This window comes from Vigna umbellata, chromosome 10 (assembly GCF_029865625.1).
Source record: "Vigna umbellata cultivar VRB3 chromosome 10, Vumbellata_1.0, whole genome shotgun sequence".
NCBI classification, from domain to species: domain Eukaryota; kingdom Viridiplantae; phylum Streptophyta; class Magnoliopsida; order Fabales; family Fabaceae; genus Vigna; species Vigna umbellata.
The window spans coordinates 4,651,613-4,678,625 of NC_142174.1; the positions used below are offsets into that span (position 1 = coordinate 4,651,613).

At 31.1% G+C, this 27,013-nt stretch overlaps 2 protein-coding genes across 2 annotated transcripts; both read right to left on the bottom strand.

Annotated features, from left to right (window-relative positions):
• Nucleotides 1-8,745: 8,745 nt before the first annotated feature.
• Nucleotides 8,746-13,368, bottom strand: LOC148191716 (putative glucan endo-1,3-beta-glucosidase A6). The gene is made up of 4 exons (XM_088100311.1): nucleotides 13,157-13,368; nucleotides 12,697-13,017; nucleotides 10,160-11,131; nucleotides 8,746-8,861 (listed from the first exon to the last, which is right to left on the bottom strand). Exons 1-4 carry the CDS (start codon nucleotides 13,209-13,211, stop codon nucleotides 8,824-8,826), a joined length of 1,386 nt encoding a protein of 461 aa, XP_087956437.1. The 5' UTR covers nucleotides 13,212-13,368; the 3' UTR covers nucleotides 8,746-8,823.
• A 5,762-nt stretch (nucleotides 13,369-19,130) lies between these two features.
• Nucleotides 19,131-26,415, bottom strand: LOC148191717 (copper-transporting ATPase HMA4-like). The gene is made up of 8 exons (XM_088100309.1): nucleotides 26,015-26,415; nucleotides 24,874-25,619; nucleotides 24,261-24,732; nucleotides 23,661-23,828; nucleotides 22,392-22,646; nucleotides 21,577-21,699; nucleotides 20,406-20,891; nucleotides 19,131-19,799 (listed from the first exon to the last, which is right to left on the bottom strand). Exons 1-8 carry the CDS (start codon nucleotides 26,237-26,239, stop codon nucleotides 19,407-19,409), a joined length of 2,868 nt encoding a protein of 955 aa, XP_087956435.1. The 5' UTR covers nucleotides 26,240-26,415; the 3' UTR covers nucleotides 19,131-19,406.
• Between the last annotated feature and the right edge of the window lie 598 nt (nucleotides 26,416-27,013).

Below are 27,013 nucleotides of genomic sequence, written 5' to 3' on the forward strand. Positions count from 1 at the left end.
AGTAAGAATAATTTATACCATAGTTGTAACAATGGGATATGATTCATGATGGAGGAATGGAAATTTGGTACATTTTCGGGAAAATAATACATCATTTTACACATTAAAAAATGACTCAAAAATTATTGTATAAAATATTATTTTATTATTGATTTTATACGTTGAATATTTAACATATTAATAACTTTTTTTGTAATAGGTTAGAGGAAATAAATAGAGTTTTAAGAGTAGAAAGTGAAGTTCTTATTTATCAAATATTTTTAGTATTAGATTTGGGGAAGAATTAACGGGGAAAAAAAAAAGGAAAGCTTTACTAAGATACATCAAATGGAGTTTGTGTCAATTTGTTTCTATATCACTCTGATATCTAAACTCTCTTCTTCTTCTCTTCTTTTTTTTTAGATTACATATAGTTGTTTAAATTCCATGTATTATATTTGTTAATCTAATTATAATTCACTATATTTTGTTAATATAAGTATAATTCACTTCTAATTTGTTAGTAATTTTATCTTTGTACTTAATGTTATCATATATTATTGAATGAGATTTTTTTCATAACAAATTGAATCGCCTTATGAGTTAAATACTTATAAATAAAATATTTTGTCCATGTGTTGTTTTATGCTTCTTCTTTCTTCTTCAGTAAGAAAACTCTTAAAGAAATACTAAGATTCTTTTATTCTTAAGAAAAGAAATAATAATACTTGTAACAATTTGAAATGCACTTGTGTAGGAAGGATTATTTATCTGAGAAAATTTTTTCTTAAGTTCATTGGTCATCTTGAGAAGAGTTGGACTAGTAGTTCATAAGATCGTTTTGTCTCTTTAATTAGTAAACCTTCATTCGTTATTTTCGACGTCCTTAATTGAAGAAATATGTGTTTGATCATTATCATATATTGGAGGTAAAAGACATGCAAGTAAGAGAGGATCTCTCAATGGAGGTGTAGTTTGTCTCCTTAGAGGATCGTCAAACAAAGCAGCTTAGAGGAAAGTCCATCAGTTCAACTAAAATAGTCTAGGATATGAAAACAAGTGACTCTACTTGGGAGTTAGGAGGATATGAAGCCATCGTACCCATATTTGTTATCAAGTAAGTCAAATTTTCAAGCTCAAATATTTTTGTTATTGGAGAGTGTTAGATATATGGGTAAAACTTATGCTCTTTATCATGAATTTAATGAGTTGTTACCCCTTGCCTCTACTCATGCCTAAGAAATATAGCAACGATAAAAGTTCTTCATGATATTGGCATTACATGGCCTTGCTAATAAATATTCTCATTTCTGTTATCAGATTTTGAGTTCACCTGTTGTACCCATTTTGACTTCTACTTCTTTCACTCTTTTACATGTACCTAGTAAACCCATCAATGATAAACATGTTTTGATTGAAGATTCCTCTACATAGGCATCTCATGGTGATGGTCAGAATCACTCTTGCAAGCCAAGAAAAGGACATCACAAGTGTAACCACTATGGTGGGCTAGGCGATGTGATCATAGATGGGTCAAGACCTAAAGAAAACATGAAGAGATACAAAAAAGTAGAATAGGTTTCATGGCTTATATTTTGGCCTTTAGTAGTATACGTTGTTTCTTTATTTTTGTTTTATCTTTTTTAAGAAGATTATACATCATTCTTCCCTTTAAAGAGCAAGCAATGTGGGATTTCACATAGTTTATATTTAAAAGAAAAAGAAGATTTGATAATTCTTCACTTAGTTGCTTGTAACGCAAGTTATCTCTTGCATAACTTTAGTTTTGATCTTTAAGTTAGTTAGGTAGCTTATATACTTTTAGGATGATGTAGAATTAAGAGATGCGGGACCTAAAACCTGTTTTGGATGTTACTTTTCAAATTTAAAGTTTCCTTTCCTTTTCTCTCTTCATTTTTTGCCTTTTAATTCCATTTATGTTTGTGCTTGTTTAGTTCTTAGTTTCCTTTCCATCTAGGTAGGTTATTCCATATCACTAGGTCACAAGATTGACAAGTGTTATGCATTACATGATCATTGTCCTAGCTCTGTTATTGTTGTTCAAATTGCTCCTCCCTCATAATCACTTAGGGATCCTCCTTCATCGGATAGTACCAACAACTCTGTTATTTTTAACAAATTTCTCAAATGGTATAAGAATCAACAACCTTATAGTTCCATTGCATCTATAACATGCACAAGTACATCTTTTTTTGTTCTGACTCCATCTTCTTCTCTTGGCCCTTGGGTTCTTGATTTAGGAGTCATAGATCACATTACTAGTAACAAACATTTGTTTTCCTTTTTATCCTCTTCGGATCCTTTACCTTTTATTACCATTGTAGATGGATCTAGAAGGTTGGGACAATTAATCTTTTTCCTTTTTTATCCATTTATAATGTTATTTATGTCTCTGGATCTCCTTGTAACTTATTATCCATTAGTCATCTTAGTTATTTTCTTGATTGTGTTATTTCTTTTAACAAATATTTTGTTTATTTATAGGGTCGGAGCCAGAGACAAGTGACTGACACCATATGTGAGTCTCATGGTCTTTATCCTCTCTGCCCTTCTACACATGTTGGTATGGTTATGGAGTCTCCGTCTCTTCTTCATGCTTAGTTAGATCATCTTAGTCTTGCCAAATTGTATCAGTTTGTTTCTAGCTTATCTAAGTTGTCTAATTTGGTCTATGAGTCGTGTCAATTAGGAAAACATATTTGTAGTTCATTTCCTCATAATGTCTCACAATGTGATTTGTCTCTTTTTGTCTTAGTTCATTCTAACATTTGGGGACCCTAGTCGTGTTAAATCTAATTTAGGTTTTCAATATTTTGTTACTTTTATTGATGATTATTCCATATGTAATTGGTTATTTTTAATGAAAAAATCGTTCTAATTTATTTTATATCTTCCAAACCTAACCTTTTATAATAAATTAAAACTCAGTTTGATGTTTCTATTCAAACTTTGCGAAGTGATAATAGCTGTGAATATCTTTGCCAATTTTTCAAATACTTTATGCCTTCTCATGATATTCTCCATCAAACTTCATATGCTTATACACCACAAAAAAATTGGGTGACTGAGCGCAAAAATAGTCATCTTATTGAAACAACTTGCACTCTTTAAATTCATGGTAACATTCCTCAATATTTTTGGGATGATGTTATTCTTACTTTATGTTATCTATTTAATCACATGTTCTCTTTGATTTTAGATAATAAAATACCTAATTCTATTTTATTTTCTCATGAACCCTTTCATCCCTTACCTCCAAAAGTTTTTGGGTCTATTTGTTTTGTTTCTAACTTTAGTCTTGGTTTTGATAAATTATCTCTTCGATCACATAACTTTATTTTTATAGATCACAAAAAGGATACAAGTGTTTTTCTCCTTCTCTTAACTATTATTTTGTTTCTGCAGATGTCACTTTCAATGAGTCTTCCTTTTATTTTAACTATCAATCTTATTTTGATATGCCTTACTCTAATATAGTTAGTATTCCTATTATTTGTCCTCCTTCAATTGTGCCATATCCACCCGGTGTTTCTTAACAACCACCAAGTGACTTAATTCAAGTTTCAATTACTTTGTCTCCTCTGGCTTTGACAACCGAGTTTACACTTCCAATTATCCTCCGAAAAGGTATATGTTCTACCCTAATATTTTTTCACATTATATTGCTTTAAGTTATCATAGATTGTCATCACCTTTTTATACTTGCCTTATGTCTATTTCTTTTGTCACCATCCCAAAATCGATCAGTGATGCCTTAACCCATCCTTATTTTCTTCAAGTCATGCTAGATGAACTAAGTGATCTTTAGAATAATGGAACTTGGGAGCTTGTCCCATTACTGTCTAAAAAAATTGTTGTTAGTTACAGGTGGAAACTAGGTTGATGAATTCAAAATATGTTGTCCCATTTCTTAGGTATGCATTGGATATTTTAGAGAAAACTAGGTTGATGAATTCAAAATTTGTTGACACAGCCATCGATCATAATACTAAACTTCTATCAAAACAGGGAGAGCTTATGTCAAACCTCGAGCAATATAGTTACCCATCTTGACATTTCCTTTGCAATTAGTGTGGTAAGTCAATTTCTTAATTCACAGTGTGAAGATCATTGGCATGCAGTTATCTGTATATTAAAGTACATTAAAGGATCTCCTAGAAAGGGTTGTTATATGGTTCAAATAACCATACAAGAGTGGTTTGCTATTCAGATGTTGATTGAGTAGGATCTCCTACTTATAAAAGGTCTACATCCGGATATTGTGTCTCCATCGGTGGTAACTTGATCTCTTAAGAAAGCAAGAAGAGAAGTGTTAAGATATAGTGTAGAAGCATAATATAGAGCTATGACCTTAGTCACTTATGAGCTTGTTTGGCTTAAGCAATTACTTAAAGAGTTATAATTTGAAGATGTCACTCAAATGAAACTTATATGTGAAAATCAGGTTGCTCTTCATATTAGTTCTTATAATGTTTCTTATGGGAGGATGAAACACATTGAGATTGACTATCATTTCATTCGAGAGAATATTATATCGGGAGATATCAAGACTGAGTTCATTAATTCAAATGATTAGTTAGCAGATATTTTGACTAAGTCTTTATGGGGGAGATAATTAATTATATTTGTAACAACTTTGGTACATATTATTTGTATGCATAGCTTGAGGGGGAAACGAGGGAGAGAATTAATTATATTTGTAACAAGCTTGATACATATTATTTTTATGTATAGCTTGAGGGGGAGTGTTAAATATATTAGATTATTAGATATCTTATTTTTATATTTTATCTTTAGTTAATTTGTTATTATTCCTTATTTATATTTTAGGTTTAACACATATTTCTTCTAGTATAAATATAGTACCCTCTATCTATATTCAACACAAGGGAGATTAATCTCATACATAGTTTTTACTATATTGAACAGGGAGAATGTGAGAACATAGAAAAGTGTATTTTAGGAGTGATAGTGTTTTAAGATACTAACACTCGATTATTTTAATGATAAAACACTTTTATATAATTAGAGAACTCATAAAAGAGTTTCATTACTTAAAAACACTTTACTCTCTATAAATCTTCTCTAAGAGCTTTCTTCTTTCTCTCTAAGGTATTTTACAATCTATTCATTCTTTTGAAGATCGAAGATTGTAGGATTTCTACTTGCAGCAAGTTTGTTAAGATCAACATATCAATTTCTTCTTTAGAGGTAAGTTAGTTTTCAACTCTTTTTCATCATCTTCTTTGTTTCATTTGGTTGCATGCGTTCTTGCTCACATGTGTCATTATGTTGTGTTTCTTCAATCTCTGTTGAACAATGTCCTTATTGGCATGGTCATATCATTTTGATGTTGCCTCTAGGTGTAGAAAGGGGGTACCTTGCGAGTTAGGAGACATTTATCTTTTTGAGTTGTTGAACAACTTTGTCCAAGTCAGGGAAGCTAGTATTTGATTCTTTTGAAGTATTACTATTAAATTGATAAATGCATGTTGGTGATTAACTTCATGTTGGAAATGAACTTTAGTTATTTTGATGAATTGGATTCATTGTGAGCATGATTTATTTCACTTGTATGGTTTGAATGTTTGATTCATGAAATTTTGCTTATTTGTGCTTGATTTTGTGTGACTGAGAGAATTTAGAATCTGAGCAATTGAAAAAATTGGTACGAGTTTTCATGATTAAAATTTTTTTGAACCAATGCATCAAGAAAGAGTACCAACTTGAGTAATTGATCAAGTCAAAGTTCACTTACAATCACAGAATACAATTGTTGTCAATTGATACAACATTAGAGTGGCATTGAGCGCCAGTTTATATTACAGTTCTAGGATCCTTTTAGCTCTAGGACGTTGAGCGACAAAACTGTTGAGTGTCATCTTTGCACTATAGTTTGAAGTAATTTAGTTTCAAGATGTTGAACGCTAGAAAGTGTCGTTAAGCACAACATTTTGTGAGAAAAATGATACTAAACGCCATAGTTATCGTTGAGCACAACTTTTTGCAAAATGTTTAGCGTTAAGCGCTACGTTTGAGCGTCACTTTGTATGTTGGATATGTTTTCATCTTTGACTATTTAAGATAGATTTATAATAGACTTTATATATGTTTATGACTAATATTGTGTTTGATTAAAAGTGATTATATGGTTGTGGACATGTATTATGATAGTGTTGAAAGAATTTCAAAGAGAAATTGTTTGTGGTCATGAACTCTAACAACTTTTCACACTCAACTAGAGTAGAATGAGTTATGTGGTGAGAATCGCAAAAGGTCCTAAGCATTGGACTATTTGGTCATAAACGTGAAGGGGACAACCACTAGTAAAAAATAAGGATTTTAACTCACCCAGTTGACATCGGTTTCATCACAACCGAAGCATAAAATGACGTGGTGACATTTTTGTAATTATCACAAATGTATATGCCTTGGCTTAGAGAATCGAGGCATAAAATAATTGATTTAGCGGTTCTTTGTAAAACCGAGGCGGTAGATGCTTATTGCCTCGGGTAAAAAAAAATCGAGGTAATAACATAACTGAATTTTTTTTATAGACTTTAGGCAGTGATTCTTTATAGAACCGAGGCAGTAGAAGCTTACTGCCTCGATTAAAAAAATAACTGAGGCAATAACATGTGTTTAGGTTTAAATTTCGCGAACAGAGACATTTTTAGATAGAAGACCTTTTTTTAGGTTTAAATTGCGACGTTGCTCTCGCCCTTGGGGTTCGCTCCACCAATGTTTTGTTCTCTTCTTCACTCCTTTGTCATGACTTCACAAGAAGCGGGAAGCACCAATCTTCATCTTTTTCTTTTCTTCTTGTTTCGTTTCGCCTCGTAGTGAGGGAGGTGCGAACCTCCTTTTCCTCTTCTCCAACACTAGTTCATGTTTCACATTCCCTCCCTTTCGCTTCTCGGTGTTGGTTCGTTTTTGCTGGAATGTAGGCGACTTTGACAGCTTAGGCGCATCTTTCTTTGTCGCGATGTGGTAGCAGTGGCGCCTCCGCGAGGGTTCGTGTTCTGGTGTCTTGGCAGCGAAGGGACGTCGCGTCTAACTCGAGCTTTGGGTGGTTTCCTTTGTTTCTTTTATACAAATTGATGGCATGAAGTTTAGGGTTTCTAACCTTGTACCGATTTGGGATTTTATTTATTATTTAATATGATTCGTGCCTTTTGGGGCTAGGGTCTGTGCTTGCAAAATTTTCTTGCAATTTGATATTTGTAATTAGGGTTTTAATTGTTCTGGTTTTGGAAATTTTTGTTCGAGTTGGGTTTTTTTTTTTAAAAAAATTCTATATAAGAGCATGTGATTTAAAAAAATAAAGGGTTTTGGCATCGGTTCTAGCCTCAACCGGTGCCATAGACCCATGTTATTACCTGGGTGTAGAAGAATTGAAGCAGAAACCTTAGGCATATTACCTCGGTTGGAACCGAGGCCAAAAGTTCCCACCTTTTTACCTCGCCAGTATAGGCCTCAGTTCGAAAATCGAAGCGTATTGTCAAAAACAACTGCTGTCGTTTCTCTTTGTTGCACTAGTGAACCTTGTGAGTAGTAGGGTGATAATTCCTTTGTCCATGAATGTGTAGAGTATAAATACTTAAAATGCACACTTACAGTGAAGTCCAATGTCAAAAGCATGTAACCGGATAATTGTGTCCGATGTTAATTATTTGTGCAATTTATTATGAGTTATTATACTTTATGCTTGTTTAATTTATAATTAATATAATTTATGATAATTCTTTTGTGCACTAGCTTATGTTTTATATTCTTTATGTTTTACATAAAGTTAAGTAATGATATGTCTCTAATGGAGAACGAAAATGTTGTTTCTTTTAATTGTTTTATATATGAGTTCTTTCCTTTTAAATAAACTCACATACTCTATAATTAGTTTGTATATATTTTATTATTATAATTATTATTTTGTATAATTGTATTAATATTATATATATTTCTAGTTATCTGTTTTAATTTATAATTTTATAATATTTTATTTAATAACTTTATATTATTAAATGAGATATTAAGACGTTGTTTAGGATGAACAATATAATATAAAATCAATGTTATTGTCGTTATCTTCTGATATGTGTTGCATTACCTTTTGGCTATCTTTCCATAAAGCTTTTAACATAGTTTTACGACGGTGGTTTATAAAAGCATTAGATGAACCTTATATATAAGGTTTGATAGGTTGTTCGATGAAAAGATTTTCCAAAATGATTTTAAAACTCTGTTTAAATATCTCCATTTCATAAGTTAACGTGTTCTTGTGAGTAATAAAAATAAATAAATAGTTTATATATATATATATATATATATATATATATAAACTATTTAAAGTAATACATTAGAAATTAAACTTGTAAAATTTAATTCCAACAATTTTACTTATGTTATTTTAGTTATCCCGTTGTTTAAATATTATTTATAATATCATATATAAACAACAATTTGACTTACAGGATAAGTATGAATAGAAATAAAATGAGATGTTTGTTAGATAAAATAAAATATATATATATATATATATATATATATATATATATATATATATATATATATATATATACAAAGTTGTCTATATTAATTTTTACGTATTTTATTTATTTATGTTTTACTTATCCTTATTTATTTATTTTTACAATTTTTATTTATTTTAACCAAATAATTTTTAATTAATACCAACTTATTTTTATGTATTCCATTTCTTTTATTTGTGTGAAACATGCTAGGAAAGAAATGCAACTATAAATAGATTAATAAATATGACAGGACAACTTTTGGCGACAGTCCATTTGATTTACAGACAGGTATTCAAAGCGTCACACTCGGGAACTTGCAAGAAGCATAACCTATAAAACGACCAAAAAAAAGAAATTATATTAGATAAAATAAAATATAGAAATGATGGATAATAAGTAATACTAAATGGATTTACCAATTCGAAACATGTTTAGTAGGAGTAATTTATTTATTAATATTTTCAAATAACTATTATTTTAAAAAATAATTTTTATTTTATTTTCTCCATTAACTTTTTAATAACAAAAAATATTTATATTTAAAAAATATATATCTAAGAAGAATTTTAACATTATACTAAAATCTAACTTGCCAACTTTCATTGATTCAATTAAATCTATGATATGTACTAATAAACTTTTTATTCAAATTCATTATTTTCCACTGAATTAACTATTTCTCTTTTTGATTGGTTTCGCTTCAAATCAGTACAAACCAATCTTCTATCTTCTATTTTAAAATTTGGATTTTGAATTTAATTTAATACGAAGCTCCAGTTTACTCTTCTTGAATTAATTGGTTTTAAAATAAATATAATGTTTAAATACTAATTAAACCTACTTTATTAGTTTCCAAAAAAAATGTTAATCTAAAAGAATTTCTATCAGAAAAAGAAGTATATGGATACATAAAATATTACAGAAAAAAATCTCTAATTATAAACCTAATATGCAGTCCATAAACTAAGAAATTTTAAAAACTGTAGTACTAAAAAATTAATCCCTAAGGAAATGACTATTTTGTTCGTCAATATCATGAACGTGGATATTTTTTGTCTTATAACATTATTTGTGTTTTCATGATATAGTTAGTCTTTAAAAAACATTAATTGTGCTTAACTTAGTCCTTGTTTTCATGTTTGTAGCTTTAAAACAAAACCAGTTAATTTTTTATTTAAAAAATAAAGTTTTTTTATTTCTTTTCCGCAAAGGATTTCAAAAATTTTTACTATCAACTAATTAAAATCATTCTTGATATCATATTTTAAATATTTACTGTAAAATAAATAAATTATAACATATGAAAGTTTGTGATTAGATGATAGTATAAAAAAAATATTTGGACAATCTGTGCATATATTGTATCAGTTTTTAATGAATAAAAAACTGATTATGATATAAATAATCTAATAACTATTTTAGAATTTTTTTTAAAAGAAAAAAGCTAATTTATATTCTGATTAGTCATAAAGTTCACTTTTTAGAATATATTTTATATTCTTTTAGTTGGTTTAAAATATACGAATAATTTGAAAACTTAAAAGTGATTTATTTTAAAGAAATTATAAGAAATAGGCCTATTACGAAACCACTTTGCAAATTTACTAATTCTGCAAAACAAAACTTACTTGGATCCTTTGCTGTTTGGGTTGCAAGCCCATTGAAAAAGCACGTTCCTCCCACGCGCCTAAACTGAGCCCAATAAGCACTGAACGCGTAATCGGCATGACCCGTCACCGAATCGGGTTTATAACACGGGTTCCCAGGTTGAATCGGGTCACACGTTCCATTTCCCTGCGAGCAAGCATAAGATAACGCCGCCGCCACCTCCGTCACATTCGCCCCCTCTGCCACTACACACCACGCCTTCCCTTTATAATCCATCGCCGGCGGTACTGGCGCAAGCTCCGACTCCGGAGTCCTGCCGGAGAGATCAATGTCGTAAACCCTCGACTCGTTCGGGTACAACAACCCAAAATGACGCTCCGAACCTAAACCCGGCTTTAAGTTCTCATTATAAAGCGAAAATATGAAAGCCGGAAGAACCAAACCCGGTCGAGCCGGGGTTCCCAAAACCGGTTTTTGGGTAAGCCTCTTCACTACGTTTCTGTTATACGTGGCAGCATTGTGGACGTTGGCGCCAACTTGGTCCAAGTCTCCCCCATTGGGCCAACCCGTTTCGGCGATGAAGATCCGAATACCCGGGTACCCGAGACGTTTCATGGCGAAATAAACGGCGTCAACCATCTGGTCGAACAGGTTAGTGTAGATTAACCCAGTTAACGAGTCCGTTACCGTGATGTTTCTGGACTCGAAGAGAGTGTAAGGGAGGTTAATGTTGGTCGGGTCGGAGGCCCACGCGAAAAACGGGTACACGTCTAGGAAGAAGAAGGAGCGTGTTTTGTGGAGGAACTGTAACATTGGCTTGATTATGGGAAGTGCTATGTCGTTTCTGAAAGTGCCGTTTGAGGGTGGAAACGACGATTGCAAAACGTCCATGGCGTGTGGAGTTCCGATTTTTACCTTATGCAAACGGAAAACTTTCAGAGAGTGTGAGATTCGGTGCATCGCGGGAACAATGTGGGCCCATGTTTCGTTGCCTGTGATGTGATGAGAGAGAGTCAATACCAAAATTAAATGAATTATGAATCAAATTTATCTATATACTTATAATTTAGGAACGTCAATTTTAATGAAATTTTTTAATTTTTATTTTTCAAAAAATCATGGATAAGATAAAGAATTTAGAGAAAGAAGGGACCAAAATCCTCTCACCAAGATCAAATTCTAAATAGTTTTCTAGCATTAATGAGTTATCTCATATTGTAAAATCGACTTTTCAAATATCCAATTGTCAACATGAAAAAGTAACTTTAGTATGTAGTAAAGAGTGTTGACATAATTACTTTTCGAAAGGAGTTTATTGAGGAAAAAAAAAGTCAAAATGTGTGTACATCAATTAAAAGCTATTGTATTTGCTTAGATTGACGTATGCAAGTTGAAACAAATAAATATATAAATCTGCACCCAAATCCTGAAAATCTGTGACTTAATTATTTTAATCTTTAAATCTAAACTACAAAATAAAATATTACCAAAAAGCTATTTGTTCCTTTTCGTCTACGTTATAGATAGAATTGAAAATTAAGATGGCGGATATTTTACACTATTCTGCAAAATAGAAAAAAGAACATATGTTTTGAAAAGTCAAAGATTGAAACATATTACACCATTAGTCTTAAGTTACAAAAAAAAACATTTAAAAACATTTAATTCTATATTTTACACAGAATTAAAGAACTTGGTTAAACTCGTTGTTTTCAAAGTCTAAGACCCGTAAGACTAAGTTAGTAAGTGAATTATCTATGTAAAATTTAGCTTGACTCTATTTATAATAACACATCTAAAATAATAAATCTATTTAACAAAATTCCGTTAACAAGTATAAATCAAATACTCGATTATATATAATTTAATTACACACACACACACACACACATATATATATATATATATATATATATATATATATATATATATATATATATATAGTTTAAAGACCAGATTTGAAAAATTATATATAAGATGTTCGTATGTGTTTTTTTTTAAATACCTATTGTGTAAGTGGATAAAATTAATTTGCTTCTTAAAAGAATAAAAAGGGTATTAAGTAAGAAACATATTTTACCACCAAAAATATATTATCAACAATATCCGCCTCACATACTCCAAAACATCAGTTTAAACCTATAAAACCTTTTTTTACTATATTAATATAATATAAAATTCCGAAGTTTAAATAAGATCCTATATAAAAGAAAAATTATTTTCCATTTTAAAAATTAATTAGAATGTAAACTTTATAAAATTCAATAATTGAACAAAATATTAATTAAATATTAGTCTTATAAGATTATTTTAATATATTTTTTAATTGAAATAAATACTATAAAAAAATAAATAAGGATATAATCCAATTACAAAGAAATAGATTAATTAATTAAGAACAATTAACTCATCAAGACAATTTACCTTGCATTGTCTGATATTATAATAGTTTGAGCGTTGAATACTATCATTTTAATGATTGAAAAATTATAAGAAGTTAATTTGAAGAACTAACGGAATCTGCTTAAAAGTGGCAAAAAGCTGGTTCGAAACGCACCTGTGCTGCTAATGAGTTCGTTGCCGACGAGGAGGTAGCGGATGAGCGTTTCTGGGTAGAAGGGTACGATGTTGGATCTAACCCATTGGTTCGAGAATGTCTGGTTGGTGGAGGCGTTCACCACAAGCTCGTTCGGTAGCATGATCGACACCTGAATTCCCGTGTTCCGAAGCGCTTCCAGAATTTCCGCGTTTGCGTCGTAGATTTTCACGCGCTTGGCTTTCAGAAGCGACTGTATCAGACGCACCGAGATTCTCGGCGGAGGAAGGTTTGTCCCCAATCGCCCATAGTTCACTCCCACTTCCCCTGAAATATCACCTCCTGTTTCACGATCCAAAATTTCAGAATCCATAACCTTCTTTTTTTTCCCATGTGAAACGCGATTATAGATTCAAAATGCAAAACCAAACACATACTTGATTCAAATATATTTGTAAGTTTTGGTAGGAAAATGACTTACTGGATATGGAGAATGAGAAAAACAAGATGAACAGAGAAATCACTGCTACGGCCATTGCATGAAGTTCAAGATATCTTTCTATTTGATTCAGCTTTTTTTCTCCTTAAATAGGATTATTGGATTTTGGAATTGCGTTTATATCTGGGAAGATGAGAACACGAATAGAGTTCAACAATAACGTTGACTTTTTGTACAGTAGGTCTTAATTTTTATTGATTCAAAATAATGTTTGGTTTGTATGGATTTAACGGAAGGGATTTCATTGATGCAAATTTTATTAAGTGATGACGTAATTGACACATATTTTAAAGGATGGACTAATTTGACATTTGCGAGCGAAACTGGGGACAAAATAGGGTATTAAGCCTTTATTTTTTTTAAGTTTAGAGATTTTTTTAGTTAATTTTAAATTCTAGTTAACGTTTTTGTGATTTTTTTTAAACTTTTTAATGGAATAATTTTAATATTTTTCATAATTCCATGTTGAATATATCCAATAATAATATTGACAGGATAATATAAATTTAAATGTGTTGATGTGATAAAATAATATTGTGCTACAATGTATTTCTTTTAAATAAAAAATTTGTTGATTATGAATAAAATTTGTGATTTAATTTGTCGTTGCCTTGTTGTAGGGAAAAATATATATTACTAAAAAATGAATGTTTATTGAGAGATTGAGAATAGTATATTGGTGGGTTTGGAATATTGTGAATGAAAAGGACTTACGAAGGTCCCTTCGTGCCAGATTAGAGTTATTATGGACCTTCTTCTGTAAGGGAATAATCAGAGTAGTTGACTAGACCTTGAGATACTGTTCTATCTGCTTTTGAAAACAAAGACATTTTACCCTATCAATTATTATTTTTTTAAATTACTCATTATAGTTTAATAATGTAAGTTCAACCTTTTAGTATTTAAGTATTACGGAAATATTGATTTTCACGTACTAAAAAAATATAAATTAAAACTATTTTTAGCTTAAATATGAATCGATTTTTTCTATAATGCTCATTAAAGGGATGTTCATTGGGCTAAATTAGTTGATAAGGTTTATTTTACATGATTGTTCAAATAAATTGTGTATTTTAATTGGTGAATTTAATGCTACTTTGGAAAATTGTGAATTGTTTAGTTGATAACCTATATATATATATATATATATATATATATATATATATATATATATATATATATATGATTCCCTAAAACTCATGATGGTGTAATATTGTGGAATATATTTCATACTTTAATGGATTAATATTTGACAAAAAGGTTCATAGAGTACCAGTTAGAGTTCTTTTTTTGGGTAAAATTCTATAAAGAGATTAGCAAGTTTTTAGACCATACAATAGTTATCTAGATACATTTTCAAGTTGTTATATTTATTATTTATTTTTAACAAGTTAAATTGTGGTAAATGTTTTTTTAATACATTTTGGCGTGTCGTGACAAATATTATATAATTATATTATTTTTATTATTTGTAGAATATTTATAAATGTCATATTAGCTATTTCTAAGAATTTTGAATACACCTTCCTTATTGTTTATTGGTATATATGAATTTTATCTAAGTTATTAACCCATTGTAAACTAATGAGCATGATTGTGATCATTTCAAAAAATAATTAACCTTAGGATAAATCAAATATAGAGTGTGTGTGATAATAGCTAAGTGAATTTACCATATAAAACATTGACACATTAATAACACTAATAAAAAGAAAGTCATCAGTAATTAACCACAATTTGGATTAATACAAAAAAAGATTTTTTTGTAATTAAAACATACCTATATGTCTTATATTTTTTATGACAGTAAACTTTATATTGAAGCAACAAAACCACACGAAAATATTGTTCATCAAACAAATAATCACCAAATGTCAATCATACCTAAATTAAATATATTTATCGATATTTAATGTCATATTAATTATGTAACATGTGTAATGAGTTAGTTGTTGTATTTGCATTTAATATAAGCAGCCTTCCGCATATTTACAATTAAGATATCTTAAATTGACAAATACACAACAAATTAAGATCAAAGAATAAAGTAGTCAAAGTAACCAAATGCTTTAACAAGCAAAAAAATGATATCAAAAGATGCAAAAACCAATGCTTCTAAGTTACGTTTTGGAACTTTTTTTTGAGTATGTAACACGTGTAATATCAACTGCAATTATTTTATATAAGAGAATACTGAAAAAAATATAGAAAATAATTTTGAAAATGATAATCGGGTTCGTTATATTTAGAAACACAATTGAAAGCACTTCATTAATCCTTACACTGTATAATCGATTAAATGTGCATACCAATTACGAGATAATTGAAAATATATTGAAGATTTCTTGGTAGGGTTAGAGACATAAATCAAGGTGGATTTAGAGTAGTTCTTAAATACCATAAAGATTTCTTTATGAATATTTTGGAGAAGGAAAAAGTTTCTTGTAATCCTTTTAATCTTCATACCCCTGTTTCATATCTAATAAAAAAATATCTTTTTCTAGTTTGTAAGTTCATTCATTTTAAATTATTTTATAAATATTATTTTGTTGGTGTTAGATGGATGTTCAATTTTTTTAACTTTTATATTTAAACTAACTTGAAATAAACTAAAATAATTTAATTATAATTTTCAAAATACCAGCGTAATTAATACATATTATTTATTATTTAAAAATAATATTAAAATTTTCTACTTTTATCTTATTTATAATAATAGTATATAGAAACATTATGTCTTTTAACTGATATAAATTATTAAAAATATAAGTATTGTATGTTTTATTTTATAGCTAAGTGTCTAAAAGCGTACTGGAACTTAGTAGTTTTTGGGTTTTATAATGCTCAATGCCTTCTAGGATTGCTCACAGATGACATCAACTCCTAAACTTGATTTAAATGCACTCTAAACCCATTCACAATACCAGATTAGTATTCTTAACACTATATTTTATCAGTAAACATGTTTAGAACTTAGATTAGATACAAATTTACTCAATTAGATATGAATTCAATGCATAAAAATTAGTTTTTTTTTTCAAAATAAGAGGCCAACTAAGTCCTAAATGGCCTAAAGATAGTTTCTAAAACTGCAGAATTTTTCCAAAACCTAGAATTTGACCTGTCAAAACCTCCATTTTATACCCAAAGCTCACAATTCTTCTAACTTATTCCCAATCAAAGTTCTACAACAATTCATTAAGAAACAACTTTCACATCGTCAAACCAACTACACAAAAGTATTCATAAGTTTTCAGTTCAACACACCACTTTTACAAGTAACTCAACATACTAAATCTCACAATTCAATTATATTTCACCAATCAACCACCATATCATCATACCAACATCAAATATAACATGTCTATCAATTAAAATTAAATAAACTAGCTTCCCTTACTTGTTTGACGTTCGAAAGATACTACCGGCTCTAAAACATCTCTCACAGCTTCTAAGTCTCTATTTGTTCCCACAAACCACAACAATTTGATCAGGACAGTACAACTTATCAACAAAAAGTTTTAGAGAATACTCAAACCTCATATTAACAAAGAAACCACCCACATGCAAACCACCAAACAAGGTTGTTAAACTCGAGAGTTTACGTAAACTCGATTTGTAAACTCGTAAGAGCTTACTTTACATGAAAAAAATTATATAAATATTATTCTAATTCAAATAAATCCACACAATTATATAATTTCAAATAAATAAAATCATAAAAATATTGTTCATATAAATATTATAAAACATAGATTAAAACATAAATTGAAATATAAATTGAAATGTAAAAAAAAGTGTAATCATGTGATCCTCTAATAATGAATTTGATGTTCTTCCAAACATAAAATATGTTTTTTCACTACTAGACATAAAAACCATGCGGTGTGGTAGATGGCTTTCTTTAGAACTTAAACACAACAACATTATACTTAACAGAGGCACACGAACAACCAAACAGTGCATAAACCACTTTGAAAACAGTGTAGAGTTGAGCTTAAAAACATAAGAATTGTGAGATGATAAGCACCACTGAGTGCGAAACAGAGGCACACGAAGGAGGTGTGCGACCACTACTGATAAGGACATGGTGGGCGATGGCAAGCGAGGCACTCACGATGGCGAATAAGCGTGCTCACGACAACTCCAGTTAGGGTGCAAGTGAGACCGCAAGAAGGAACGAAGAAGATGAATCGAAAGAACGAGAGCAGTGTCTGTTGAATCGCAAGAGAGGAACGAAGAAGATGAGCTTCGTCACTGACCCTAGATCAGAAAACCTAATCTGGTGTGCAAAAAACGACTTCGTTTTACATTTTAAAAATTTCTTTACAAACTCACCAAATCGGAAGCAAGATCGCAATTTCAAGCGAGTCTACCTAGTCCACCAGCGAGCTTATTGATTCTACACCATTTTTGAGTTTGCTTCCGAGCTCGGAAGCATTGAGTGAAGTTGTAAACTCGACCGAGTTAACGAGTTAACTCGCAAATTTGATAACATGCCCCCAGATTTAATGAAAATAATAGAAATCAACTTACTTTTTAGCTGAAATTTATCGGCTAAAATTGAAGATCTCCTTTCAATGATCTCTCATCTTTAGATAAATGAGTAAGGGATTAAAATTTTTAGAGAGAAAGTAAAAAAAAAACTTAAGAAAGAATTTTAGAGAAATAAAACTTTTTAGATAATGAAACTCCTTGATACTCTATTACATCTACTACTTAATTTTTAAGGGTTTTACAAATAACATATGTATATTTTATTCTATAACTTTTCTCCATATCTATAAATTTAATAGCTAATTGATGGAAATAAAAGAGTAAAATATGGATAATTTTTTCAAATTCGAGAAATTAATTTTAGAGAGAAACATAATCTTATAAGTTTAATAGTCTCACTAATATGTTTAATAGTCCACCTAACTTACTTAGGTATAAGATGTTTAATAGTGTCATATGTTAAAAGTTGAAGTTAAATACATCTTCAATCCTCTTGTAATCTTTTGAAATATATTTTAAAAAGAAAAGACTCCTGACCAAAATACAATTGAACAAAGTACAATTTCAGTGAGAAATATAATTTAATATATTTAATAGTTTCACATAATTTAAAAACCGAAATACATCTTCAATACTCTTATAATCTTTTGAAATATATTTTAAAAAGAAAAGACTCCTGACAAAAATACAATCGAACAAAGTAAAATTTTAGTGAGAAATATAATTTAATATATTTAATAGTTTCACATAATCTAAAAACCGAAATCAAGTGCAATATAAATATATATTTGTACTTCTTTGATCCTTTAAGATGCTGGTAAAAGAAATTGTGAGAAATATAAGTGGACAACTTGTATAGATGATAAACACAAACAATAATACTCTAACAAACTTGAAGCTAAAACATCTAAAAATAAAAATGCAAAATTGTGAATTTTCCCATCAGTGCGAACATGACACGAAAACACGAAACACGAAGTGTCGGTGGGTTGTGGAAGATTGTTCCTTAGAAAGAAATGATACTGATGCATAAAGTAAAGTTGAAGCAGACGTTTGAATAAAGATAATGGCAATGCGTCAACTTGGTCTACTTGCAGCTTGGTGGAGAAGTAAATGGGGGCATTAATATAGACTTCTAGATAATATACTCACCAAAAATAAATATAAACCAAATTTTCAATGTTAAACTTAATCTTATTATTTTGGATTGGGCTAAATCTTATTCCTTCCATTTCAAACTGTTTTGTTCTAGCATATTCAAACAAAATTTCATAATAATTCACATTGTTACTTAAATGTTACAATTTTGACAAATGCTTAGCACCCTAATTAAGAAATTACATGTAATTTTTTTTATTGGGATGGATAAAAATACATAATTTTCAATAAGATTTCTCCTTTTAATTCTTTAACCAATATCTTGAAGAACACTCATTCCATTGAGTGTCATTTAGCAATCTTAACAATGGAACCTGTTAATAGAGATTCCTGATTCATTTCCAATCTCTTGTTCCAACAACCTCAAGATCTAAACTGCAGATACATGACTTGGTATTGATGTTGGTCAATGAAATAAATTATTTCCATGAAACTCTGAATTTCAGGCAGACCCATTTTTTGACAGAATTTTAGCAGTAAAAGAATTGCATCAACTGGGGTAACAGAAAAAGTTACATCTGACCTGTCTTATGGCCAAAATGTGAGATTAATCAAACTGGAGGCATAAATATTGTTATCAAGGGGATTCTATATGCAGAGGTTTTTTATAGAACTGCAGCAGAAGAGAGGATGAAACCACACTAAGAGAAGAAGCAGCCATGCAAGCACCAGCAAGCCATGGGGGCAATCTGATTCCTGCAAAAGGGTACAAGACTCCAGCAGCAATTGGCATGCCTAGAATGTTGTAACCAAGAGCCCAAATGTAGTTCAGTCGGATGCGTGACATGGTCTTTCTGGATAAATCTATGGCTGTGATCACATCTTCCAAACTGCTTTTGACCAGAACTATATCAGCTGCTTCTATGGCTATGTCAGTTCCAGCACCAATTGCCATCCCAACATCAGCAGCAACCAGGGCTGGTGAGTCATTTATTCCATCACCTACCATTGCCACAGTCATTCCTTTCGTCTGCACCAAGATTAAGTTTCAAAATTCAGAAAATGTTTAACCTTTGTTAGTGACTGTTTTGACAAATTTGTTTGTTCTCAGTGAACAAAACTCAGTTTTCTAAGAAGTTGCTGGGGCACTTGAACATGGTATTTAAACAGAACAGAAGACAATGAAAAGACATCTGAAGTTTTTTCAGTGTTTTGGTCTTGGTTTGAAAATAATAAAATTGTGAATGATAAATTGACTGCAAGCAGTACAAACTTGCCCTAAAATATTGCTTTTTAAACCCCCAAAAAAATGTATGAAGTGAAACAAACAAGCCTTCATACATCATTCTACAAGCAAAATGTATCAACTACGTTAGTTAAGTAGATCCAATTGATAGAGTGGCTTTTAGCATGATCTTGAATTTGGATTCTCTGATGGGTCTTTCTGTGTTGTTCCTCTGTTGTGCCTTCAAAATTACCCACAAATACTTATTTTGATGTTTTAAAATATATTAAAAAGATTTTAAAGCACCAACATCAATGTAATTTTAACGTGAGTAGAGGACAACACCAAAAAACTCAGTAGAGAATTTGGACTCCATGATCTTCTTTAAGCTTAAAAGATTACAAGCTTTACCTGCAAGTCTTTCACCTTGTTAGCTTTGCCAACAGGATCTGTCTCAGCAAAAACCTCATCAATACCTACTTCATTTGCTATAGCAGTTGCGGTAGCACGGTTATCCCCAGTCGCTATGATGCTTGAGATGCCCATGGAGTGGAGGAAAGATACAACCCGTCTAGCCTCTGGCTTTACAGGATCAGTTACACAGAATGCACCAGCAATCTTTCCATCAATTGAAACTAAAATGCAAGTTCTAGCCAGACTTTCATTTTCAGAGATGTACTTCTCAACCTGAGAACCTATTAGAATATTACAAGCATGCATGAGTCTCTTGTTTCCAACTACAACCGTTCTGTCACCAACTTTTCCACTTACACCAGCTCCCATGTGTACCTCAAAATCATCCACATCCAAAATTTCCACCGTGGAAGAACCAAACTTCTTGCGCAGCCTCTTCGCGTGTACCACAACAGCTTTTGCTATCGGGTGCTCACTGCTTGCCTAAAAGTTTGCATACATTAAGATATGTCTGAATTATAAAAACTTCACTCTCATTTAAATCTGTTCTCCTTTATAATTATAATCTTCAATCAACAAACTGTGAATTTTAAATACCAAATCCAATGGAGGTAGTACACACCAAATTGATTTTTTCTCGCCAAATTTATGGTATATATGTTTGGTTCACTTTCTTTTCAGGAAATAATAGTTTTTTTTGCTAACTTCATAAAGTTATTAGAAAAAAAATATTATTTCCCTCGAGAAATTTGTAACCGAACATGCTACAAATGAAGATAGCAAGTTGTTGTCCTGTGTTTTTCAAATTTATTTGATATATATTTTAAAATAAACCGTTTGAAATCAACACAGAAAGAAACAATTTTTATTTTCTCTACAAGAAAGTGCCAAAATAAATTTTGCACACAAACATGCTATAGATGAAGATAAAATGCTTTGCCTTGTGTTTTTCAAATTTGAAATCTATTATAAAACAAACCACTTGAAACCAACCTTAGATAACATTCTTTTTCTATTACAAGACAACCAATTTCGTTTTATAAAATTAGATTCAATCTCTCTTATATTAATATCTTTCCATCATAGGCTCCCAAAATGTTACCAATAACAAAATTACATCAAATATTCAGATATCCAAATAACTGCAGTATTCAACATAGAAAAATACCTCCACAGCAATTGTCATGTCACATAACTCTTCCATAGAAAACTCAGAAAACAGAACTGCGCTAACTACCTCTGGCTTCCCAACTGTTAAAGTACCAGTCTTATCAAACACAATAACAGTTACCTGCATTGGGGACAGTTAAAATGAGATTTAAACAAAAAAATTCTCATAAAATTATGCATAACATGAAGGTCACAGATGCAATGAAAAATGAAACAGTTTGGTCTTGGAATATGTGTGTGTGTGAGAGAGAGAGAAAGAGAGAGAGTGTGTGCGTACATGTCATCATGAGAGAGTGAATTTTGACCAATGGATCAAATCATTAAAGTTTAAAATTAAAGGATAAAATCATTTGACTTGTGTAAGATGTCATGTTAAACAACTTTTAATCCCAACCATTCATAGATGGTTATATGCCAAATTTATTTCTCTCATTCTCCTTTAAAGACTCCTAAAACTCGATACACCCCTATCCTACACACACACACATACGGCATTGACCTTGATGATTTAGTGCAGTCTTGATTTTGTGACTGCACAATCTACGTATAAAATTCTGAGAAAGAAGATATTGTCATTTAGCAACATCCAGCAAGAAAACAATATATAAGCATTGACAAATTCTTTTGCCCCGCTTCATATATATGCAGTTTATTTATCATAGTATAAGAATTTGGACAAGGAAAAATGGAAAGACCAGCATCATCCATAAAAAAGAAAATTATGAATGTTGAAACAAGGGAAATAGTTCTTTTTTTTGTTTTACTACATACTACAATGTGATATGAAGTAACAGGGAAAAGAAATAGCATTACCTTGTGTGCCTTTTCCAGTGCATTTCCACCCTTTATGAGCACACCTTGAGAAGCACCCATGCCTGAAGCAACCATGACTGCTGTTGGTGTTGCAAGTCCCAGAGCACATGGGCAAGCAACAACCAACACAGAAATAGCAAACTGTAAAGCAAGCTCGAATGCATCCATTTCTGTTGGTATCCAATGTTTAGGGAAAATACCAGCTTTCCCAGGAATGAACCATCCAAGCCAAGTTATTAGTGCCGCAACAACCACCTAAGGATGCAACCACAAACTAAGCAGCTTCCCAAGAATGAAATTATAAAATAATGTTGCAATGCTGACATCAAGCAAGGTTTAAATAATGCACTGTCTTTATCATCCCGTCCTTTAGTCATACAATATCAGCATATAAACATAAAGGTGAAACAACAAAAGTATTAGATAACTGATGGCATATTCCACTATTTTGTAATGCGTCTACATAGAACAGGAAAGGATAGAAACGCTACAAAAATATAAGTGACCCCTTTCCAGATCACCCAGGCAAGAGAATGCCCACCAAAAACATGTTTATTAAGTGAATTTGTTTATTCTCAACAATCAGCATATATCTATTCTATAACTATATATAAAGGCAATGCTAAATTTTGGTGTACATTTTTTGAAGACATTTTTTACACTTATTTATTTCATAATTGTATAAGCCCTGTCAAAAATAAATTAACTGTTTTAAATTTGAACTTTAATAAAAAAAAAGTATATATATATATATATATATATATATATATATATATATATATATGCTAATAATATACCTAATTCCTACAAAATGTACTTTAACTTAACTTCAACCTTCCAATATCAGCTCATCAGAGATAAAGTCTACACTTATCTATAATTATAATTTGGTTATATCTCTGATTAATGTGAGATGTCCAAGAATAATCACAAAGTTGTTTTTTTTTCCAGAAAAACTGTATAGTGGTTACAAATTAAATTTTAACAATTATATACACTATTGTTAAATTTTAACAATTATATACACTATTGTTAAATTTTAGCAATTTGCATATTGTATTATGCAAATGCATAATAATAAAATATTATAAAATTATCAAATTAAGTTTAATAAATTAAAAAGAAATTAAACTTAATAAAAATGTAGTCATACAGGCGCAGAGAGCGTGTGTTTCCGGTGGTATTACATTAAGTCACTACACGTAGATGAAACGATTTTTAAGGAAAGAAAAAAAAAACTAGTAACACACAGTTGAGGAGAACACTTACTATTGGAACAAAAACCCTTGAAATATTGTCAGCAAGTTTTTGAACTGGTGCTTTGGCAAGTTGAGCAGCTTCAACGAGTTGAACTATTTGAGAAAGTGCAGTGTCTGATCCAACATGTGTGGCCTTAACAAGCAAGCATCCATTTTCATTGATGGTTCCACTGATGACCTGTCCAGCATATTAAACAAAATTAAAATCAAATTAAAATACTCTTACCACCCCACCATGTAAAGCTGTCATTCGAACTACTAGTTCCTTGAACCGGATTTCTCTAAAACTAAGTCCTATTTTGTTTTCCCCTTAATATGAGGCTTTTTAAAAGCCCCAGCCCTAAAGCCCGGATTGAGACATGGTTAAGGTGAGACTGACTCTCCAAAACTATATTAGTTCACTTTTAATGCAGTTTCAGTTATTATTTTCATTTGCTTTGTAATTTCCGATTTCCACATAATATTTTTCTAATATTTTCTGTTTCTTTTTCACTCCAAACATCTTTGTGCAATATTGAATATCCAACCTTAATTTATTGTAATGCATCTGCCGTCATAATCTGTCACCTAAAAAACTACTAGCAATTGAGTCATAATATAAGAATAATACCTTGTCTCCTGGGCTTTTATCAACAGGTCTTGCCTCCCCAGTGATCATACTTTCATTTGCGTAGCTTTGCCCTTTTATAACAATTCCATCAACAGGAATTTTGGCCCCAGGAACAATCTTAATTATGTCATTTTTTTGTATAAGTTGAGTGTCAATTTCTGTCTCGGTGGTTATATTTCCATCATTATCAATTGCTACTAAATAAGCTTTATCAGGAACAAGCTGAGTGAGCTTTCCTAAAGCATCCGATGTTTTCCCTTTAGCCACAATTTCCAAATACTTCCCTAATAGAATAAAGGATATCAACATAGAACTTGTCTCAAAGAAATCTTGTCCTTCAAATGTATCCGAAGTCAGTGCTTTTATTAAAATATATAGAGAGTAAAAATAAGCAGCATTGGTGCCAAGTGCAACAAGCACATCCATGTTAGCAGATTTTCGCTTCAGTGCGTGATATGATCCAACATAGAACCTGTTAGTAATAGGCACAGTAAATTACTATGAAAGTCTCTAATTTCTTGAAAACAATACAATAAACTTGTATTTCGGTGAATAAAGAGAAACAGTAACAAAAAAAGAAACTAGGATAAATAGTTCTTCATGGTTATAATACCTTTTGCCAATTATGAACTGGACAGGCGTGCAGAGAATCCATCTTAAAAACAGCCCAAGAGTAAGCATGTTGTGGATCCTGTAGTTTAACCAGTTTCCATAAGGAGGAAACATGGGCAGCACCATGGCAAATACAAACACGGGAACAGAAAATAAGCAGCTAAACAAAAATTGGTCCCTATACATACGGATTTCGTTCACCTTATCCCTTCCTCTTTGCGTCGAAGGAGAGTATAAGGTTGCTTGATACTTCTTGGGGCCACAGCTAGCTTCCTGAACACGGTGAATGAGAGACCTTGGACCTGTAACATCCGGATCATAGCTAACTGTAACTTTATGTTCTGACAAATCCATCTCGACATGGTTCACCCCCGCAGCTAACTCAAGAGAAGACATTAATAAATTTACATCTTCTACGGAATCAACACCTTCCAGCTTTAGAAACACTTTGTTTGCATCATTCCCAGAGCTAATAAGATCAGCTCCAAAACCTGTATCCTCTATGGTCTCAATTATCTTGTCAACATCTGTTAGATTAGGATCAAAGTGCACTTTTGCCTCCTCCAAAGCAAGACCAACTATTGCTTTTTTCACCCCTTCAACCATTTGAAGGGCGTTCTCAACAGACTCAGAGCAGCTTGTGCATGCCATTCCTTTAATCTGCACCCGGCACACTGCAATGTCCTGTTCATGAAGCTCACCAACTCCAAACCCACTCTCCTCTATGCCTTCTTTTATTTGTTTCACCTACAATATTTTAACATTAAAAAAAACATATCACCAGCATTTGATCAGTATAAATATTATCACCAAAGATTTAACAACAAATTCATCTCGGTAAGTTATAACAAAAGCCAATTTAGCCACTAAAAGTTCTCACTTATACAAATTAGTCCTTCAAAGCCAATAACATGGAGAAAACATTGATGGATTTCCTAGTGGGTGTTTTAGTGTTGTTCTCTTTCCCGATTAGAGTTTGACCTCAGTAATAATTCAAGTTTATTTTCTCATTAAGTTATAATATAACAGAAAATTTGAACTTTTCACGTATTCAAAAAACTAAATTAGAATTTTCATTCTTCTAGGACTAAACTGATCATTTACAAGATAACAAAGCAGAAAAAGACCTGAGTCCGACTTACAGTAACCAACTTGGGGTCAAACTTGATGGCAGCGCGGCCATCAAGCGGCGAAACGGCGACGCTTTTCACGCCGTTAAGGCCCCCAACAACGGCCTCGACGGAATTTACGCACGAAGCACACTTGATGTCGCTCAGTTGAAACATGACTGTCCTAACGGCGGCAGCGGCAGCCTCCGGAGGCTGCAACAACGGTACCTTGAGTTCGCCAATCCCGTTAGGTTCCATCGAAAGATACGACACTGAAAGAAACAGAATTCAGAAGAGGGAGGCCTTGGAGAAAAAGAAAAGGGAGAAGAGGGAGAAAAATAGGGTTGGGAGATTCCAAGAATCTTTGGGGAAGATAAGGATAAAAGACGTGACGAGAAATGAGAGTAGTGGGTGGAGTTGCGGTTTGGAAATTGGAATCCTCGCTCAGTGTTTTTGTTTCGAACTTTTGAATTTGTAACTGTCTCGTCGTTCCTTTCCCACCAAGTTTTGGTCTTTGCCACTTCTACCCTCGTTGAAATTAAAGATAACTGCTTTATAAATAACCTATGCTATGCATATTAATATTATATGTAGACTCCCTTTGAGAAATTTAAAAGGTTTTAAAATAAAAATTAATATATTAAATGAGAAGGGATTTAGTTACTTAAAGAGTAACTAAAAGGACTGATTCTTTATTTGCTATTATTTGATTGATATTTATTTGATGTTATTATTAACAACTAAGGTTAATTATTTATATTATTAATAATCATATGTCTTTCTCTTAGTAATTAATTAGATGTATTTTATTTATTTCTTTTAGAAGAAATAACATTTTGTGTTAATGTGTGTCTTTACGTTTATAACGGTCTCCCTCTTTCATTAATATATATAATATTTGTTAAAAGTATGAGTGGAAAGTAAAGTATAAAATGTACATTTCTCACCTCTCCTAATTAATATATATATATATATATATATATATATATATATATATATATATTAAAAGAAAAAAAATAAAGATAAAAGAAA